Consider the following 22,533-nt stretch of genomic DNA (forward strand, 5'->3'; position numbering starts at 1 on the left):
TCTGACAGCTGTTCAATCTTGGGAATGTGAAAAATATGGCAAAGTCTAAGAAAAGGTCTTATAAAAAAAAAAGAAATGGAAAGAATTATTATATAAAAGCTAGTAAAAGAAAATCTGAATTGCTAATATTAGGCCCTACCTTCACCTTCAAGCCTCAATGGACTTTGACTTTCATCATATTACTCCTGAATGAAAATTTCTTCACTTGAAGACACAATGATAATTTTCATAATTCATCCTTAATTACTTCATAATTCCTGAATTAAAGCACCTTAATTTGATTGCAAACATAACTCTCTGATGTCCTACTTCAAAGACCGGCAAAATCTAAAGCATATTTAGGACATGTTTTCCCGTGAGTTAAGAAGGATCTTATTATTAAAAGCTGTAGACACACAGCTGAAGAAATATCAACAATAATATTCTCCATGCATCTTATTTTCTGAGATAAATGAATTTGTAAAATAGGAATTGAAGCTGACATCTGCTCTTGGAAGAAGCATTAATTAGAATTTAGAGCTGCTAGATGAATTCTAGCTACTACTAATTTAGAATATAGCTTGTCATAAGAGGAAATGTTTGTTTAGCTTTTCCCACAGAAAAAAAAAAAAAACCAAAACCAACAAATCACAACAAAGCATAGTCATTTAAATCAAACCTGAATATTGCAATTTTAAAGTCTTCCTAGATTAACAAATTTACTGTCAACACTAAAAATGAGAAAGGAAACAAGTTTGCTTATATAGAGCTATTCTTCAGTAGGTAAGACAGGTGAAAATGATACCATTTAGTACCCATGAAGAATTACCTGAAACATACTTCCCTGGGCTGCAGTATCTTTATACACATTCTGAAATTTCCCAGTCTTGCTAAAATTTAACAGTGTCGTGGCATACAAAGAATCTTTGAAAAGTCATCAGTTTAACTAATTCAGCATCACTGACCAAGATCAAGCAAAAATTCAAGGTGCATTTAACACATACCCAGTGTCATTTGCTTTGTTTACCAATGCATTTGTTTTAGACAGATGTGTCCAAAGAGCAGCACAATATACAGCTGCTTCTTGATTGTGGGCATGCAACGATACAGTAGTTATCTCTGAAAAGTCAATAATTATATACAGTTCTCATGAGATTTTAAGAATGTAACTGCAATCTCTTTTATTCAGTTGTGTGGTAATTCAGAGTTAATACTGATTTCCTTTTACATGACTTGAATTTTGGGGGGGTGTTTCCTGATTTAGGGTCTCACACCAAAATGAGAGTTATAAAACTAATGATTTGCTATCAGAGAAAGGAAAAGATACAGAGTTAGGCATTTCAATGAAACAATCCTAATATTAAATATTACTACGTATATTTTTATTCAATCCAAGCATTGCCTTTAGCCATATGGTATTAAATGTTACTATTGGATGTAAAACAATGCATTTCTGAGTTACCAATAAGCCAGTTTCATTAAAAGGCTGTCAACACGTCAAGTGCATCAATGGAGAGATTAATGTAATCAGCTGGTACAGAGCTGGACTATTCTTGATAGAAACATCACAAGCCCCATAGTAATTTACTAACAAAACCTTCAGCTGTACTGTACATCAACAGAGGGAGATGAAGCAGCACTCAAGTGCTGAACTATGCTAAACAACCATACAAGGTTATCATAAAAGTAATAATACTTTTAAGTAATCCAGTTGAAAAGACATTTTTAAAGTTAAAAAAACCCCAGCTGCTGTGGAACCTGAGATGCCCAGTTATGACAAGTATATATGCATGTATATAAGCACACATAAAAATAGATACTAACATATACACACAAATAACTTTGTGTAGTTTCTATACATCAGCTATTTGGGCTTAGTTCACATCTACATCCACTCAAAGGAGCCTGAAGGTAAGTGGATTAAGTCCACATCTGTAGCCCTGGAAAAAGTTCATAGCATAAAATAGGATTAAGGCTAATTCACGTTTTGGCAGAGCCATACATTTCCATGACTACACCATACTATAGAGAAAGAAAGAAAAGCAATTACCAACTATGGATGCTAGATCAATGATTTTCAGAAAGGCCTAGAAAGGTTTATGCATTCAGTTTCTTCTGGCTCTTCATCAAAACAAGACAAGCTTCACAGAGCTATTTAGGCATTTAAAGAAGCAGATAGAAATCTAGTCCTTTTATTTTTTTTTTTCTCAAAAAGTAAACATTTAATACCTGAACACTTCAAAATAGGACCTTGGTCATTCTTCTGTCTCAAATCTCTTGGAAAATCAAATAATTGTACATCTAGATGCTGAAAATATGGCATATAAAAGAATAATGGAGATTTCTATTAACATTTACAGACACATAACAATCATAATGTACTATCTAAATAATTTGTTTCAGTTAGTAGGTTCACAAAGATAAAACCCAAGCTCACTCTGAAACATGGCTGAACCAGAAAAATTGCCATTAAGCTAAAGTGTATTTTTCCAGTACTCAGCTCCTTTTATTTTCCTGTAGAAAAATGTTAACGGAGATACATGTCTAATGTGTTACCTTAAAACTAAGAGTGAGCTTAGGCCTTACAAGTACTAGTATCCTCTGGTTTTGTCAGAATCTTTGGCCATATCTGGCTAATGTAAACATAGTACATGTACTGCTGTAAAGGTAGCACAGTTGGTTTGGTATTTCCAAACTCTGAAGATGAACATCTCATGAAAACAAGTTGCTCAGCAAGGAGGTTTATTGTAGAAGGAGACAGACCTGTGACAGAGCCACCTCCAACGCTGTTGCACCCTCAGAGGTGGCAGTTGCTCCCTTTGGAGTGATGGCAACTCCAGTGTTTTGGGTCTGCTAACCTCTCCTTCACACAAGATAGTTTGCATGTTGCCCAGTCTCTGGTGTTTTACCCCATGGGCTATTTTTTATGATACCAACTCTGCATTGCTCACCTCCTTCTACATGGGGAATATGAGGTGTATACCTTACTGAGTTACATATAAAAAAGAAAGAAATCACTATGTGATGATTGAGAAAAAAATGTGGTGAAGGAAAGAAGGAAAAGGACAGATTTTTTCTTACAGACAAGTGTAGTATTAGAGTCACAAGCAGAAGAAGACAGAAGTAATACAGGAAACAGTAAACATCGGTAGTCCTGGAAAGTGTTTGGTGAATGCCCTTTGTGTATTCCCTACCTATATTTCTCACAAGTACCTCTGTAAATCTCCCAAGGTTGCAATGCTGCATCCAGTAAACACTGACATATAATTATTAACACAGACATAAAATAATTAACACAGACTATATAATTAATGCTGTGTGAAAGCATTCTCACATTTGCAAACTATTGACAAAAACAAGGCGCTAGAGAACTGAACAGCTCAATCTATGCATTATGTATGCACAGCACAAGAAGCTATGGAAATCATGCTTTTTGTGCAAACCAAAAAGATGCATTAGTCTAATTCTCCTAATGTTTTGAGTGTTTGGGGCTACTTGACATTTTAAAATGAGTGAGTCTATACTTGTAATTTTGTGTTTTGCTGCTGGAATGCAATTTTCAAACCAGATAAAAACTCTCTGTAGTGCTAAAGCAATTAGGAAATTGCTGTCCACTTTAAAAAAAAAATCCTTAAAAATTCAGCATAACAGAATAGCTCATTGTAATGGTTTAGCCCCTGCCGGGGTCTGAGACCACGCGGCCGCTGCCTCTCCCCCACAAAGGGAGTGAAAATACAAAGCCCCAAGACTGAAATAAGGAAAGGTTTAATACAACAGTGCAATAGCAACACAACAAACAACAACAATAACAATAACAGTAATAGTGATAGCAATGAACAGAGCAAAATATCTACCAAATACAGCAGTGAGAGGAGCAGATGTACAAAACTACGCGCACCGCGCTCCCGCGCCAGGAAATGTGACGCGCCCAGGATGTGACGTCAGCATGGTATCTGAATAACCCGGCTAGAGCTCCCCCCCACTGCTGGGGAAACTTAACCCTATCCTGGTTAAACCAGGACACTCATGAACCTATGACATGCAGCTCAGTATAGAAGCTAAAAAAGTCTGAGTTTTCTTTATATATCTAACTAAATTCACAAAGTCTTACACTTGATTTTAAGGGCTGGAGCTGAGGTTCAAGTAATGTGCAAAATAAGCAGCAGGATGAGCACCCCAATGCAGGATGGAGAGGAGAAGTATAGGAGACAGAAAGCCAAGACAACAGGAGAGGCAGCCCATTTTTGCTGTGGAAAGAACATCATGAACAATGGGAAGAAGTTGAATGAAGACCCATGGAAAACGTCTCGGGAATGAGACCATCAGCTCCAGCTTCAGTCTTGAGGGGGGACTTCTGCTTCTGCTGCAGAGGACTCCTACACTTCTGGGTGGTAGCCACGGCCTCACCTTCATTTCTTCTTAAGCAGAAAGAGCCCAGGATTCACCTGTTCCCACTTTCTCTTGCAGTTGTTGCTTTGGGACAGCAACGACTCACAAGCCAGGTGCCTTCACTCCCTTCTCCCTGACAGGAGCCAAGAACCGAATTCCCAGCTTGGTCCCATAAAGGAGGGTTCAACTCTCCTAGTGTTCCCTGTTAATTTTACTGTATTCTCACTTCACTTGCTTGTAAAGCAAACAGCAAAACCAAAATACTTCAGACCTTCAAATCTGGGTCTGGAAGGTAACTGTGCAATTATCTTGAAATAGATTAACATAAAAGAAAGAGAAACTCATGGGCTAAGATGTTCAATATATTTCTGAACTGAGCTCATTCGGTCCTAAACAATTAAGAGATGGAGACTGGCCTTTAAAAATGAGGTATGAAAAAGACTGTGACAAGGAGGATGGATATGTAAGTAATATTTTGGCTCAGCCCATGAGAAGTAAAAAGCTACAGTTATGCTGTAACTGTAACTGATCTTGGGATCACCAGACAGAAAGTACTACCAGAAAATGGAGTGTTGAACAGAACTGTGTTTTGTGTAAGAGGAAATTTCATGCTCAAAAACATTTTGAGATCAATACCTTCAAGAATACTGTCCTCTATTTGTCTGCAAAAAACAGTCATAGCTCAGACAGTATCAATAAACTTCCTTACCAAATATGTCTTCTGTCTGTGAGAAGACTTCTTATTCCTCATGCGTGTTTACATCATGACACCTCATGACAGTCAATGACAATTAAAAGGTCACTGAGAATTTTTTTTTGTGAAGTCTAAAAACCCAGTTAGCTTTTCTGTATTTGTTGCTTTTGCCTTCACCTAAAGCTGTCCTCAATGATGTCAATAACAAAACCAGTTTCAGTAGGCTCAGAGATGTACCTTAGGAAGGTCCACCCAACATCTAACAAAACACTAAAGCAAATAATCAGTGTCTGTACTGCCATAGTTCAAAAATGTGCAGAAACAAATGTACAAAAAGTCTTCTATACTTTAGGCATTTTTAGGACTACTTACCTTAAGAATATCCAGTGCCTATTCAATGACTTCAGTATGACCTTTCTTTCTGAATTTTTAAGATAAATTATACATTTGAAGGCAATGTCACAAGCACAAGAAGCATATATGCATACTCCTCATGAGTCTAAACCAATAGTGTTAGGAGCATTCATGGGAACAGAATAAAAATATCACCAAATGCCTTTTCTCCATGACTTCTGAAAGACGGCTTTACTTACACTCAGCAGGTGATGATGAAGCCTTTTGCCTGATCATTGTATGCTGCTGTGTGTAAGACTTCAGGGACTGACTAAGAGGTGCTTACTGCTGTGCTAAAGGATTTTAATTTACTTAAAATTTGGGGCATAAAAGCCTTTTCCTTTTACTGGCATACATTTTATTGAATTCTAAACTGCATATTAAAGTTCACGGCTACTAAAATGACTCATTGTATATATTCATGGATACCTCCACAAAGGAGCACAAAACACTCTGTACTGGTTTTTTCTTCATTTCCTGCATTTTTATTTCTCTATATATTTTCAGAAAAGAGAGAACAAGATATACATTCTATTCCATAGCTATTCTATTACTCAAAAATTAGTCTTATTCTGTAAAACACAAATCCTGACTTTACAAAGCCCAACAAATGAATTTTGACTTACAGTGCTGAAGAGGCTTCAAGGGGAAGCCTTCACTCACTAGACACCTGTGATACGAATACTACATAATATAGGGAGGTGCAATTGTCAATAGAGTCAGCTGCACCAAAACTCCTAATAAATCTTGTTCTTGTCCACAGATTTCTGCACACACGTGTCTTATTTCTCACTTTTGCTTTTCCATTTTAGATCATGAAACCCTGCACAGGCTTGAGAAGTCAAGCATGCATCATAAGACTTTTCATGGGCTTCTGCATTTCTGCCAGACCCTTCATTGTGGCCAAATTCTGGCTAAGGTGGTCAAAAATTTGGAAAGAAGGGCTTCATAAATAAGATACAGTAAGCTGAAAAGAATCGGAAAACTTTTTCAGCTAGAGATCTAAACAAGTTGGATCTGTCTCTTTTAATGCAGATTTTGACCTCTTTAGCCTTTTATAAGATATCAGTGCTGTTAGTCCAAGCCTGAAGAAAGTATTTGAGTTTGTCTACTAAGTTTTGCAGAAGCTGGCAGAGAACGAGCTACTGTTTACTACCATGACTCTTCTAAAGGCTTTCCTTAGGGACAAAGCCAATCTTTCAGGCAATGAGTACTGCCAAAGCTTCTGACATCTTGTAAAGAAGACTTTGACAAGCTGTATGGGCCTCAGAGGAAAAAAAAAAAAATAGGTGCTATAACAATTTGATCTGATGGGGAAAAAGAATGCTTTGGCTTGAGGAGTTGTTTCTGAAGAACAGCATGGTTCTTTCTCTTCTGAGACACAGAGTTGGAAATTCTCTATAGGAAAGCATCAGTGGAATTGTCATTAGTTTTTCCTCATGGATTTCTCTGGTGAAGATAATTTGGCTCTGGATAGCATGTGAGAGTAGAGCTGCTCAGACTGAGGCATGCTCCAAGTTACCTAGTACCATCAAGGATGGGAACCACCATGAGAATGAGATGGTGGGCAGGACAGAAAATAACAAGAAACGGCTCCTCCTGTTTCCTACATCTAACTCAGCCTAAAAGCCCAATATGAGGAATATGAGTCACACAACTCTGATTTATATATTTTCTTGACTTCTCACTGTTAACATGCAAGGCTAGGAAGGAGCATAATGAGAAAAAGCTCAAGATAACCTTTGTGGGAGCTGGTTCAAGAAATAGAGATTTCTTATCAACACTGCAGAAGATCCCAATATCAAAATGCTTAGCACTGAAGTAGAAATTTTTGCTGGGAGAAAGAACTCCACTTGAAAGGTAAAGTTAAATTTCTGTTGCTATAAGCTTTATAAAGAATACTGATACCAAGTATAACAAACTAGAAATTGTTGTCACTGGAGTAGGTGATTTTATCATGACTTTTACTGAGAGGACAGCAATTCAAAGTGCTGGAACAGAGAGTGTAATGGGAATTGGAAAGATGATATCAGGGAAAATATTCAGGGATTGTAGTGAAGAAAGCTGGTGACTGAATCATAAACAGTATCAGGCTGTCTATAGGTCAAGCCCTAAGCCATTTTTTTACTTAAAATAAGAGCAGACCAAGGACTCCTACCTACCACATTCAAGAACATCAGTGGCTTCCTTCTACATTCTTGTAAAGTCTTTTTGCACAACTTCCCTCTCACATGAGTATCAGTAAAAAAACCTGCACAAGAATACAGTAAAAACTACCTAAATTGGCACTTTGATAAACAGCAAGTCTCTCTGCTGTCAAAGAATGCATTCAGTGCAGCACACTGCAATAACTCAAGCAATAAGCACATCACATCTTGTCAAGTGACTGTTCTGCTGCAGTTATTTGCAAGCCCACATCATTCACATGACAATTAGAAATGGCAAAAAGGCCCTTTTACTGTTAAACCCTGTGTTATTTCACATGAATCTACCATTTGATCAGAGCTAATGAGAGTTTCTTTCATTGATGTTTCTTGTAATCTATAGGCACAATGCTTTCTTTCTGAGCAATTCATGACATAAAAGAGTCTCCCTCATCAGAATCTATTGCTATTAGCATCTGAAAATGGTGCAAATCCCAAACCTTCATACTTCTCTTTCTACAGTGACTTGCCACCTAAACAGATTTCATTGCACTTCCACATTGCCTCCTCTGCTCTTCTTTTCTGTTTCCTCATAAGAACTCCAGCTACTCTGTTTCTAGAAGACAAACCCCCCACGTTCTCTCTTTCATTAGAAGCTGTCATCTGGAAGACCCCACCATACATCTGTGGCTTCCTGAGTAAAACTTGAAAAGCACAAACCTAAAGCAGCACTGCTGTGTGGATGACATACAACATATTATGTGAAGTTTGCTGAGAGATAAGCAGAGCAGCTGAGGCTTCATGCATCATTCTGTAGCCAGATGTACTACCTTTTGCCACTGAAACACTATGCCCTGTGTGGAGATTGGCCACGTGTAAGAGTCTGCAGGGATTTCCTTGGGTATGTGTGCACTGGGTACTGTGCGCACTCACTTGTTTCTTAACACCCTAACTTCCAAGCAATTAACATGTTTGCTCACCTTCACATATTTAGAAAATGACAAGGTCACAGCATGTTTAGGAGAAAGGGCAATAACATGAGTAGATATTCTGACAGACTTCTTTAAAGTAGTAATTATAGTGCACAAGAGGAGATACATACCCCCTCCTTGATTTGTTCTCTTAATGAAGATAACTTGAAAATGGTTCATGGGTACTGTCTGCTGAAAGTTCAAGATGGCAGTTGGGTGAGTCTTTTGGTTACAGCCCCAGCTGACTGTCCTCATTCAGGAATGAAATTACTAGGAAAGTGTTCCAAAACCAGGAAGTCTAATGCATCAAATGTGAATTACTGTAGTTAATCAGTTTTTTCATTAGCATATGGCTGTTTTATAAACTATTATGAAATGTGACATTTCCAAAGGATCAATTTAACTGCACTTCCAAATTTTTCAGAATTTAACCACCACTACGTGTTTATCCTATCAGAACCAACAAACTGTGGAAACCATGAAACAGCACTGGAAAAACAGAATTTGAAAGAAGCAAGTGATTTAATTGTACCTCAGCCCTAAAGGCAATGACCATGAAGTTCAAATAGTTGAGGTTTATCCTGTAACCATAAGAACACAAGGTAAAGGCTGTAAGATTAGTGGGCATTTTGACTAAACAACCTCATCTTGCAACTAGTTGGCACAACATGATGCTTTGTTTAATTTTCATAAGTACTGTCCATTAGAAGGAAAAGAAAAGCAAGCAGAGTGGCAGGCTGTAAGACCTGCTGAATGGCTGCACAATAAAGCCTAAGCCTTAAAGTGAAACCCTAGGAGCTGCTGCATCTTGAAATATCATAAAACTGAACAACTTCTATTTGGAGAAAATCTGATTGGTATTTCCCTTGAATACACGGTGCATTTGGCACTGTAATTTGTTTTAAACGGTGATTGGCATCAACACTGTTGTGATTGCATTCATTTTCTTTAGAGGATTCACTTAAATAAGTACTAGTATTAACTGTTTGAACTTATTTTGTATTCTGATAACATACACCATATTGCTGGCACCGTCCACCCACGCAAGAGAAAACTGCACTTTTTAAAAGAGTCTGCAATCTGAGATCAGTTGAATGTTGCAATATTGCAAAGAAAATTTGAGTTCAGAAATAATGCACAGCATTATGATTATCAGATCAGTACCTAAATTAGAGTGCAATAACTTTTGGAAGGCCGGAAATTACTGTATCAAGATAAAAGCTCAAGATATATTAACCAGTACATTCTAGAAAAGAAGCACAGATTTTTGTTTTTTTAAGACACTGAAATCTTTATTAATAAAACTAGGGTTTCAATGGTGCTGAAAGTAATTAGACAATGAGTTTCAAAGGGAGCTGCACATGTAAATTCCTCTGCCTCATTTGAAAATCCCAGCCAACAGCAGCAATCATGTTTGGTTTAAATTATCATATCATCATAGGAAACAAATCTATTAGTCTTTAGTTCCAGGCAAGAATGAAGTCTGGGTGAGGGAGCAAACATGGTGGGAACATGGATATCTGCAGGTGATTTATGGGCATGTGCTGAGCTAATAAAGAAGGCGAAGTTCAGAACAACACCGATAGCAGTGAAGGCAAACTAGATCCTGGAAGGATGACAGTGATTGTGCAGATTACAAGAAAAGAATCAGAAATTAAAATCAACCTTCATCCTCTGTGGAAGCAAGTAGGCACTCAGTCTGTAAAGAATACCTTACCATCCACTTCTTTTTGTCAAAGGGATTATTTGGGATGGGGGAACACCACATGGGGGGTTTTTTTGCTGTGTTCTTCACTTTTTCAAATCCATCCTCTTTGTTTGAATATTGGTAACACATAAATATGTTACTTACTCCCTCATGTGTTTCAGTTTGGTCTCAGCCATAGTGCTGTTGAGAGCTCTGAATCCCTGAGGCGCCCTTGGAGACATTCTGGTGACAGTCCCCGAGCCTACAAATCAATGCACAGACACATAACCTTATTCACCTTCATCTCCTGAGCTCTATTGCAGAGTCAAGGGCAGTCAGAAGAAGGAAGACTATTCCTGTTTCTCACAAGGTAGTGCCACATTAATTAAAGATGAATTAGGTTATTAAATGCACATTAAGGGCAACTCCTTTCTGAGGGACAAGTAGACTTACAGCTTAAAGGCACCAGAATTGTAACAATTTTCCTTCTGTGTAGCATACAGGGAATTACGTGTTGGGTTGAGGAAGTGCTGGAATAGATAAATATTCAACAAAATGACGTTTTCTTAGACAATACATGTCTTCCTCCATTGTTCTTGCACTTATTTGTAAGAGCAAGAACCTTCTTCCTAACAGGCAAGCCTCTCCTTTAGCTTGATCATTACTGTAAACTTGAAGTATTTAACTTATGACATCACTTTCCCCTTTGGACAAAGGTACTCTTTTTATATATGCATATATATACATACAAAAACATACCTGTATATGTAAATACATATATATATATGTGTGTGAGAAATATACATACGCATATACATCCACACTCTTTCTGTTTACAGACCTCTTGTGCTGTTGCCGTACTTAAGGACCTAATGCTCACGGAGCACTGTGGTACTCATCCACATGAACACAGAAGTCCTGAATCACAGAGAACTGTCAGGGTTGCCAGCTCAAATATCCTGCAATTTCCTGTTGCTGTTCCATCACACAAGTCCCTGCTTAACCTAAGGAATTTATTTATTGCCCCAACCACTCCCACTGGAAGACAATTCCAGAACCTTACTGTAAGCTGGTGGCTAAAATCTCTCCTCTAATTTCCCGATAAAAATTCTTTATTGGCAGTTCATGCTCTTTTTTCTCTTGTGCCAGTCCTTTTCTTTGGCTTACTCAGTTCTTCCCTTTTGAACACTCCTTTCATTTCTTTATAATTTGAAAAAGAGGTCTTACGTCAGCTTTCAATTTGCTAAGCTAAACAAAGCAGCTATTTTAGTTTCTTCTTGCAAAATATTTGGCATTAGGATTTCACTTCCCAAAAGAGGAGAATATGTATCATGGTGGAACTACATTCTGCGTAAATGTGTGGGCTGTGGCACACAGGACCCAAGTTCTGAACAGACACAGGAGGGCTCTGCATAGGATAAGAACATTTGAAAGTCACACAAACATGTTAGTGCAATGCTTTGTTTAAATGAACACACACTCCCCTCCTAGCAGGGGTTTTTAGCTTGAACTCAGCTGGAGCTTAGTTTGGTTTGCTTTAACATTGATCACAATCAGCCAGAGGGAGCTTGCAGCCACCTTCCTGCTACGAGCAGTAGAGACACCCCCAGAGAATACTGAATGCTTCCCTGGAAGCATTCCCTGGCTTTCCCTAGAGTTAAGTTCCTATGTCTTACATGATTCTAGATTCTGATACATGAAGTTGAATATTGAGATAAAAACTTTCTATCGTGAGGGATCCTACTGAATTGCTCACAGTAAGTGTCTGCTGGATTCAGAGCTTTGCTGGATTCAGAAGATAGGAAGCAGGCATAGAGAGAGACCACAGAAGAAATGGATTCCTGACTCTGTTACCTGGCTATGGGCACATGATATGACTTTTTAAAACGTTTTCCTAACTTCTTGTTACACCTAATGGCTAAGAGTTGTCTGGTGCCTAAGTATTACAACTGAGATATAGTTAATGTAGTTTAGAAGATGACAAGCTCAGTTCTTACTAGCAACCAATAACTTTGCCCATTGATGCAAAACCCATTTCCTGATCATTTACTGTAACACTACAAATGCATATCCATACATTTTTACATGGGGTCTGTAACGATTCAACCACTTTAGCAGCATGGGAAAATTCAGCTATCCTCAGGGTGGCCCTGAAGAAACCCCAAGCACTGTGCAAAGAATTGTTCATGACTTACTGGGTGGCACACTCCTCTTTCAATTGGTGTAGAATTAGAGTCCAGCTGTGAGGCTTTGGGGCTTCAAAAGCAATAAAAAATTGACACCCGAAGCACCAGTCTTCTAAGGAAAATATAAACTTTGCATTCTCTTAAGAAAGAGTACATTGAACTGCAGGCCCCAGCTAAATTCTGTTATTACTATTATTGCAGGATATATCACTGTAGTAAGAGCTCAGCATATTCTTCTGCTCAGTGGGTTCAATCTATTTATTGCTACAATATCTCCTTCTCTTCCGATATTCATTATTAAAGACATCCTTCTCGTTTTTTCTGGGATTCCAGGCTAAATAATTCGTACTTTGTCTACTCTCCACATTGGCAGTTAGCCAAGCAAAACTTATTCTCTACATGGAAACTAGTATCTATCTTCCTCTCCATTTAAGATGATTTTCTGAGTACTATGAGGCAGCTGCAAGGACTACAGATTGTAGGATGCTGCAAAGGTGTGGCTAGTCATTAAAAAAAAAGAGAGTTCTCAGTGAAAACTGCTGAGAGCTTTACATGTTGTTGCTACAAGCCTCAAAAAATTCTCCTGGGGTGATTCATAACCCACACTAGCTTCTATATCAGACGTATTTTCTTAGAAGCAGTTACTTGATTAATAACATATTTCACACCCAGCTTCAAGCAGTTTACTTACTCATACATCAACACAGAACAAGGAATTATGCTTCTTCAAAAAGTGGCCAGGTAACCATTTGCATTTTTTATGCAATATATCATTCTTGATTCATTAAGCAAAATCAAATGAAACAACAAGACCACTGACTTTTCAAAACCAGGTATTGTGGCTTTCTAAATGTATTTCAAAGACAAATACTCTCCCAGTGTCTAGCCCAGTACTGCAGAGAACAACATAGGGCAAAAGATCTTTGTCCTCTCAGGTCATGCAGCACCAGTGTGGGATTCTCATGGCATCCTTCCTACTCTGTGGAAGGGAAAATGAAAGGATCTGTAGGGAAACAAATCCTCTTATTCACAGGCATTTACACTTAAAATGGGTGATTATGATTATCTGGTGAGACTTTTCATACATTATGGCCCAAAGGCATTCCTACCAACATTTCTGCTAGCAAATGAATAATTGGTGATTGACATCTACTGTATCTCTTGCTAAACCATTACGTGTTGTGAAGCTATTATCTCCACTGAATCATAGATTTCTGTTTGGATTTTGGACTTCTCTCTTCAGCTTTCACTGTTACATATGAGATCCTACAATGCCTTCTTCTACAAGATTATAAGGCTCCTTAGAACCAAATGTATTTTCCTGAGTTTATAAACAATACAAAGTGACACAACTGCCTCTAACCTTCTCCTCCTTTAAGCTAAGCAAATTTAGTAAATTGTAAAACAGTTTTTCAAACTTCCTTTCATTTTGCAGTTCTTTTCTGGGAACTTCCCAATTTTTCAAACTTTATCAGCATGGACTATCTTATTTCAAATATACTGCACATGGAACTGTATAGTCAACCCAAAATGAACCTTATACAACGCTCAAGCACTGGTATTCACAGTGACTCAGTGAGAACTCTTGAGGAGAAAACTCAGTTACTTCAAAAGTGCTTTCACCCTTCAACACTGAGATTTATACTAAGGAAACTTTACCTGTGGAAAAACAATGCATATTTATTGCATACTCTTTATCACAGCCCTTGCTGACGTAAAAAAAATTCTAGTTTCATTCTACTCAGATGTTCTCTAATATCTGCTTGAAATGGCACATAATTTTTCCAAAATGCCTTTAAAATTGAAAGACACTACAAGAAATTCTGGCCAGGCAAGATTTCTGTATCTGCCCTATTATTGCCATGAACTCTGTACTGTTTTCAGGAGTAGCCATTATAATGATGTTGTAGCTCTGTAGCTCAGTAATATGGTATTGTCACTGCTAGTACCAGGTCACATGTTTGGACCTGAGTTTGCAAGGCTTCAGGCTTTGTCTGAACTTGTCTTGATCTGTCAGGAACTTCGATTTAATTGCTTAAGCTGCAATAGCAGTTCTTCTAACAACCAGGTAGTTGTGGCTATTTTGTTTTATTCCCACTTGTTTTTGTATTGTACAACCTACATTTTTAGATGGATAGTAGTATTCTGTGTAGAATGACATATTTATAACTAACAATTCAATTAATGTAGAGAAATACAGGCCTGGTACAACAGCAGATGCCTTGAAAAGTGGAGATAAAGGATGAAGTGTAAAGGACTATGGGCATGGTATGACAAGAGGTGGGACACAGGCTAGTACTGGCAATCCCATGGCTATAACCAACATGCTAGTAATCAGTTAAAGAAATGTACACCTGGAGGTGGACATAACTAGCTTCAGGGGGAACAAAGAGAACAGATATCTAACCCATGTAAAATGCACCATCTACAGAAAATTTTGATGTAACATGACTTTGCAGCCCAGTGAAGAAAAAGCAAGGTATAAATGAATGTTAGCAAACACATAAAAATGACCCCAACTGCAGCTTTGTAGCTTGACATTGGAAGAACTTATAATATAGTAAATGTTTAAACTTCCTCAGTGACAATGAGCATACAAAGAACCCTACCAGATTTCTCTTGTATTACCATCACGTATATTTGTTTGGAACAGATCATACAAACCTAATTATTAACTCAGCTAGAAAAAGGCTTTAAGTTTCAGCACAGACTGGTCAGAGAATTTTTAATGATTAAAGCACCATTTAATTCTTTAATATTATAATTTTAAAAGGCATCTTCTTGTTCTTAATACTGAAAGAAACAGAGGAAGACAATAGTCTCTTTAATACTAAGATTTTTTAAAAAGACCACTGTTTGTCTAATACTCTGGGTTATTCCCAAAAGTCCTCAAGGCAATTCCTCTCTTTCATTAAAATAACAAAATATTGAAGCATAGAGCTAAACTTTGTCCCTATTTCCATTTCTGCAAACTGCAGACAATGATGATGCAAATGCATAAATGAGTGCAGAATTTAAAGACTGTGGGATCTCTGTTAGTGTGAAGACAAACTGGACATGAATTTCTAAGGACATTTCAGTCCTAAGGATGTCCCTGATGTGGGACCCAGAAGGTGACCAGAAATGATTCAGTGGCTACAAGACTATGACGGCCACAGCTTTGATTACTCTCTTTCATCCTTTTTCTTCTTTGGTTTTCTCTTCCCATCAGTCCATGCTCACTAGCAGGGGTGAAATAGAGCTTGGCACTGGAGGAACCTCTACAAAGACGACTTCCCAGGCTTCCCCTATATTCTAATTTCAGAGACACAGGATAACACAAAGCCAGGTTTGTCCCAACTGAATGAGTGTAAATGAGACAGCTAAGCAAGACTGTGGTTTCTGTGGGAGCCTTTGGGAACTCAGCTGGGTTTTCTTGCAATCCCCACACAGGTTGCTGCTGGCACAGTTCAACCCAGTGGTCTTCAAGGACAGTGACTACGTCAACCTCAGTAAATATTCTTCTTTCATATAGGTTTTTCTTTTAGCTTTTAAGTAGAACACGAGAAACCAGGCTTTCAAACTCTAAATTTATAGACAGAATTTGCAGGAAATTTTAGGATTAAATTGCAAATTCTCAGTTATTTTTCTGTGCCTGTAATGAGCTACTGTAAAATAAATATTATCCGAACCTGGATCATAATTTTAAAAAATTGTATAAGTCTTTTAATTCATTTTCTGTTAGTTACCAGTACTAGAAACTATAAAACAATCTACACATCCTTAGATATTTTCCTCTGAAGAAAAGATGGCAGAAGTCAAGTTTTTAAAAGCTTTTTTTATAACATTCCACACTTCTGACCATCATGCTTTATGGGTCTATTATTTTCAACAGAAGCACTTAACTGTGTATGCCTTTTCTTTTGGCATATTTATACTTCTCTGCAGTAGATTATGGATACAATTTTCAAGATCATCACATTTTTTGAGTTATTTTGTTGCAAAATGGAAATAATTGGACTGTGATGAATACAGACTGCTAATAACTGCTGCTATTACATTTAAAAAAGAGATATCATCTTACCCAAAGAGCTACTATTCAGGACACTCTCCAAATACTTGACCATTGCCTCGATATCACTGTCCTGTGGATAAACAAAATAAGGAATAGCATTAGTGGGAGCACAAACTTAAGTATAAACACTATGTACCAGAGGTATGAGTCCACAAACATAAAGGATATCACTTACACCAATGAGCGTCAACACTAGACTACAAAGAGTCTACATTGCTCAGGCCTTTTTCTGTTTTCTTCTCCTAAAACACCAGGCTTGGGAACGATATTATATACAAACAATTATTTACATCAGATTCCTTGCAGAACACAAGTGTGTACAAAACTGTGCATGGAGTTTAAAGAAGATATGTTTACTGTGGAGGGTGGTGTGCAATCTCTGAAAATACACCAGTATTTTATCATCAGATAGTCCTGGAATATATGTAGTAAAACAATACTACATTGAAAAAGGCAAGTATGTATTTCTTAACTATGCCAAAATTTCTTATGCTTATGATAGCTGTCCTCTGCAAATTAATAATTCATGTAATTGCATCTACTTACATATCTAGTAATAACAACTAATTGAAAAAATTTTAATTAAGAAATTTTAACACTTTTGTATTTCTAGTATTCTGTTACCAGACAGATGATTAACAGTTTTGCCATGATATCTTTCATGTGAAATCCTGTTTGTGTACACAGACAAAATTTAAAGATCTGGCATTAAGCAATGATTGTGGTCCAGGAAGTAGATCACAATTTTATTAAAGTCCAAGAGAAACTTGGACGCTGAGTTTCAAGAAGCTGCTGCCATATCACATTTGACAACATGGCATTTCTTGACTACTTAAAACTGAAAGTCAAAATCTTGACCCTTGCTGAAATATCTGTCAAAAATCTGTATTTTAAAAAATATTGAACAGCCTATGGTTTTAAAATTTAAAACACTGGAATAAAAAGAAACAATATTGACCTCAGCTTCTACAATAGACAATCTGCTTTATATTTCTCTGTGATCTTACTCAAAATGCTCATTCTAAATTTCTCAAAGTGAGGAACTGCCAGTATGCTTTAACAGGTTAGCAATAATTGTTGGCAATGACTGTTAGCTGGTTAGTGACCTTTTGGTGCCAGTGAGAGCTGTTACAGATGAGCATGATCTAACTTCTTATCACTCTAAGTTGTTTCATGGGCTTACATTTAAGACAGGCTCTGCACTTTTAGCTGAGGTTTGTAAGATGGGAATCAGCTTCTTGTTTGGTCATTTCAACAGATAACCCAAGGGCTCATAGGTTTGAAGGAGCCTCTTTGCCCTTTTGGAACAGCCCGTGGTGTCCTGGCTGGATAGTCAGCACTATAGTTTCCAGTTCTGCAGCCCATCAAAAGTACCCAAGTTACCTTAGATGACCAAGTTAATCTGTACCTGCCTAACTGGGGCTTTTGCTAGTTAGCAGTAAAAGGCCCAGAAGATGCTAAAAAATTCATTACATTTATATATACAATATAAATTGACTATTGAATTAAGACTTATTATTACAGATAGAATTTCTCTGCATTTGTAAAAAAAAAAATAAAAAGAATTAAATGAACCTTTAGGACTTCATTTAAAAGTTATTAAATATTTTTCATTCAAAACTAAAATTTGACATTTATTTTCTGCTAATATAAGTTTAAAATTATTTTTATTATCACTAGCAATTAACTGCAAATCTATAGACAGACAGACAAAAACATGGTAAATGGCCACATACAATACTAATACAATTGCTTTAATAAAACCTTTTTTTTCTTTTTTAATGGCATAAACACTGTAATTCCAAAAGCTTTGACTTCTCACAACAGGACATCATATTTGCTCCAAATATCACAACAGAGCTGATTTTTTCTCATTATGCTGTAAGGTAAAAGATACACTTTCACCACTTTCGTCACCACTGGTTTTCAAGGAAACGAGCTGGCTTAACATGGCTGTCTTGCAATAAAATTTCAATGAGGAAGAGAATGTGTTTTTCACACAGTGGTAAATAGTTGAATAAATGGTTAATTAATTTACACCAAGGTAGAAACTACCTATGACTTTTCTCCACTTGGGTTTAGCAATCCAACAGGATTTTAGCTGTTTTATTTAATATGCTTATCTACTTAACATATTTCTTTAATGTTTCTCTTTGTTGCAGAGACAGCAAAGCCCCACAGAATAGGCAAGGGACTCCGACAGATGCACAGAAGAGAGGCACTCTTACGCGTAAGAGCCAGCATGGATGAATGCTTGCACATTTCAAATTCAGAACGAACGAACCCTTTCTAACAGCAACAGGCCATGCCAAGGCACGTATTAAGAATCCAGTGGAGCATTTTTTGGGTGACAGCACACAGACCACCCACAGCCACTGGAGCTTTGATAATTTATGCCAGCTGATTATCTGGTTTGACAATCTCAGTAGCAACCTGGAAATTGAAAATAGGAAGCTAATGTACCACATTTGTAGACTTTGTTACAATGAAGAGGGTGAATTTGCTATTACTGTCACTAAAAGAAAATGTAAAGAACAAGGTGATAAACTGCAGTAAAAAGCACCCACTAGCATCTCAGCTAAATCAAAGCCAATGAAGCTTCACAGTGCACAAACTTATCTCTCTTAAACTTCATATTTCTTAATTCTTTTTAGAAACAGTTTCTCATTCTCTCTCATGTTTTCCCCCTAATTAGAAACCAGTGTTCCTAGGAAAAAACATGTAGAAAAGAGCCATTGGCTTGAAGAAGTAGAGGTCTGGAAAAGTAACTGGCAAATTGCTGCTTGAAATCTGGCAATCTGCATTTCTGCTTCAAAAGACAGGGACAAAGGACACTAAACTCCAATGCTTCAACCAAGTCGAGAAGTCCAGATGTGCCTAGGGTCTGAAATTGGTGGTAATTCCACATTTGCAACTGGACAATGTAGCTGAAAACATATAGGCTCTATTGAAAGATAACATGGGAAAAATAGCTGTCCAGCTCCCATCCAAAACCTTCAAAATTATACCATTCCAGTGCCTAACTCTACCTTCTTAACTGAAGAGGTGTTGCATCCCACATAAGGCCACTACTTCTCAGTCTGTCTTGACATCTGTGGGAGCCTAATATAGCCTGAATAAATAGCTCAGATCTCTTTCTACATCATGCACCCCAATTAGATGACTTTTCTGACCCCATTCTATTGCATGAACATCAGAATTTTTTTTAATCATTGTTTGAAGTAATAGGGTCACCAGGGAGCACTGACAGATGCAGCATTTCCACACTCTCTGCACAGAAGTAACTAGTAAAGCAATCTTGGCATTGGAAAATTGAGATATTTGCACAGATTAGGAAGGTAAATATTTTACCAGTCCTTGTCCTGTGTTGCACTGGAATGACTTCTTTATTAGCATACACCTCCAAAAACTTAATTTATGAATGTATTTTTGAAGAAAGGGTTTAAGAGTATAAATCCCATCATAGAAATAGGAGTAGGAGTTTAGGTATTAAGTATATGACTGCAGAAGCAAACCACTGCTATATACTAGCAAGATCAAATCTATTCTGGTACGATTTGAAGCTTATTATTAATACTGAGCATGATCCCACCTACTTTTGAGTGGGATTCATCTCAGATAACTGTTGACACCCAGAATGAAGATATCCCATGCATGCTAATAACTGTAGATCCCCTTATAATCACCAGAAAGAGACGTCTTGGCATGCTCCATCTGACCCACATTAGATATATACACCAAAACAACATTATTTGCTAAAAAAGCTTGCTTACTTCCCCTTGTTACACAGACTTTCCATTCAGTTAGTTCAGACATAGGTGTCCAAATCTGCACAGCTAAGTTGAGTCTGCTGTGCCCTTGGACTTACTGCAGAATTTTTCATTTGAGAAAGGGAAAATTGAAAAGCATGCTCACTTCCCAAGAAAAAGAAAAGGCAATTGTGTCAATGCCCAGAAACACACTTCTGCTTTATCTAAGCTGCTGGGGTCAACATGGGAAAGAACAAAGACAGACAATTAGTTTCTTTGATAGAGTAAGTCCTAAAAGGCAAATGGTCACAGGGGGTGCTTCCCAGTCAGTCTGTGCAGGCCAGTTCACAGAGGGTTAATGCTCTCTGTGCACACAGACTGCTGGTAAAGCGAAGCCTCAGGGCTGTCAGGGCTGGATACAGACAAGAGGGTGCCAGTGGGACACTCTTCCAGACCACTGTGCTGGTTCTTGTCATTGTGGAATCCTGAGTCACTGCAAAATGAGGAAATGTCACAGTTCAGATCTGACTGCCAACACCTAATTTATTCTGCATTATTGAGAAATCTATTTTTGTCTTCTGCCCTTCGTTAATTCTAAGCAGCAGTCTGCCTGTTCAAAACCACTATTGATTGACATTTAATGATACCATCAATGAAAGTTGAATGAATTTTAAAAGGTGTTCTAAAAAGAAAAAAAAATTAAAATCTCAGAGTCTGATGAAAGTGAGCAATAATTTATTTTCAAGAGCATATTGTGGTAGACTTTCTGGGCAACAGAGTGTTTGCATGTGTTGTGGGTGAGCACAGACCCAGCAAACTGAAAAAAAGCATTGTCTTAGATATTCCACTGATTTACAGTTGACTAATAATTTCTTTAGACCACTACTGTATAAACCGATCCTGAATTTTAAAGCATCCTGTGTATTTAGTTTGAAAGTTAGGTGGACATTTCTAGAGTGAATGAAGCTGTTTCTGAGTAAACTCCAAGTTTAACTGGTGAGACAATTTCAGGACTCCCTGCTACTGTGGTAGAAGTAGAGTACTGATTTCTCACACAAACATTTTATTTTTGCCTTAAAAACTTTATCTTAAAGAAGCTATTAGTTCAAAATTTTCAAAAATCAGTACAAGTTATTTATAATTTAGAGAAGAGTATTAGTATACTTGGCTGGTTCCCTGAAATGCAGAAGACATCACTCTCTGTTCTGCAAAATTTGCACATGAACGCGGAAAAACATATATGATTCCAAGCAGAACCAGACACTACTGTTCAGAGGCACTGCACGCAATGTTTTAAGCTGGTGGCCCAGGGGAAAAATGAACTGTTCCTGAACGCCTTTAGAAGATCCATTTTCAGAACTGACTCGGGCATTTAAATTCATTGATTTCACTGAGACTTGATCACTGGAGACAAGATTCATTTCAGCTCATTCTGATCAGATCTAAATTAGGTGCCTTTTCCAATAATCTTCAACCTTCTTCACACTGCAATCCCTAAGGGTTTCTTGTGGCAGCCTCACATGATACAGCTACTTTAAGCCTGTCAATAATAAGTTTTCACTGACACTTTCTGAGATTCTTGGGAAAGTCTACAGACTTGCTGGTGAAGTCCTGCAGTTGTTTAGGCTCATAGTTCATCACGCTGTCCTAGAAAATATGTCTAATACAGGCAGGAAGAACTGGCAACTAGAGGTGCCTATCTTTGCCTGAGAATTAGAGCTGAAACTTAGATCTTACGCTTGAAGTATATTTTCAGCTTTAACTTACTTTACCCATAGCTAACACATGAGAGAACCCCACTCTGAGTGTATTACAGTCACAAGGAACTTTACTGACAACAATCCACCTTACGGCATTCATAGCAGTGTTATCCTTAATCTTGAAGGAATGCAAGAATCTTTCTCATCAATGTCTCTGAAGAATTACATATGCATACACATATAATTAATTTATGGTATTGATATACACACACATTCCTACCAAAACCAAATTTCAGTAATGTCAGTAGGACAAAATCTTGGAAGGAGTTTAATTCTTCCATGGAAAATGAGCAACAAGTGTATACTGTTTTGCCAAAGGTCACATATACCTGGTGATTTGTCTTAGAGGCAGTCTGAGACGCTCCCACATCCTCCTCCTCTTCACTGCCTTCTGAACAGGATTCAAACTCATCATTATAATATTCTTCTGCAATTTCTGGGTCTTCAGGGATCTCTAAAGGCAATTATGAGTTTATAGCATATGGCCAGAAAAAATATATGATCTTAAAAAAGATAAAATGAACTTT

General features: G+C 37.5%; 1 protein-coding gene across 2 annotated transcripts in view; it reads right to left on the reverse strand.

Moving 5' to 3' along the window:
* NEK11 (NIMA related kinase 11) overlaps window positions 1-22,533 on the reverse strand; it is a 123,303-nt gene that overhangs the window by 37,935 nt on the left and 62,835 nt on the right. For both annotated transcript variants that reach the window (XM_074860117.1, XM_074860127.1), the window contains exons 14-16: window positions 22,336-22,460; window positions 16,507-16,567; window positions 10,423-10,519 (exon numbers count right to left, since the gene is read on the reverse strand). In XM_074860117.1, coding sequence (XP_074716218.1) covers window positions 10,423-10,519; window positions 16,507-16,567; window positions 22,336-22,460 — 283 coding nt within the window. The remainder of the gene's footprint in view (window positions 1-10,422; window positions 10,520-16,506; window positions 16,568-22,335; window positions 22,461-22,533) is intronic.

The sequence above is a fragment of the Strix uralensis genome, chromosome 1 (genome assembly GCF_047716275.1).
Source record: "Strix uralensis isolate ZFMK-TIS-50842 chromosome 1, bStrUra1, whole genome shotgun sequence".
NCBI classification, from domain to species: Eukaryota; Metazoa; Chordata; class Aves; order Strigiformes; family Strigidae; genus Strix; species Strix uralensis.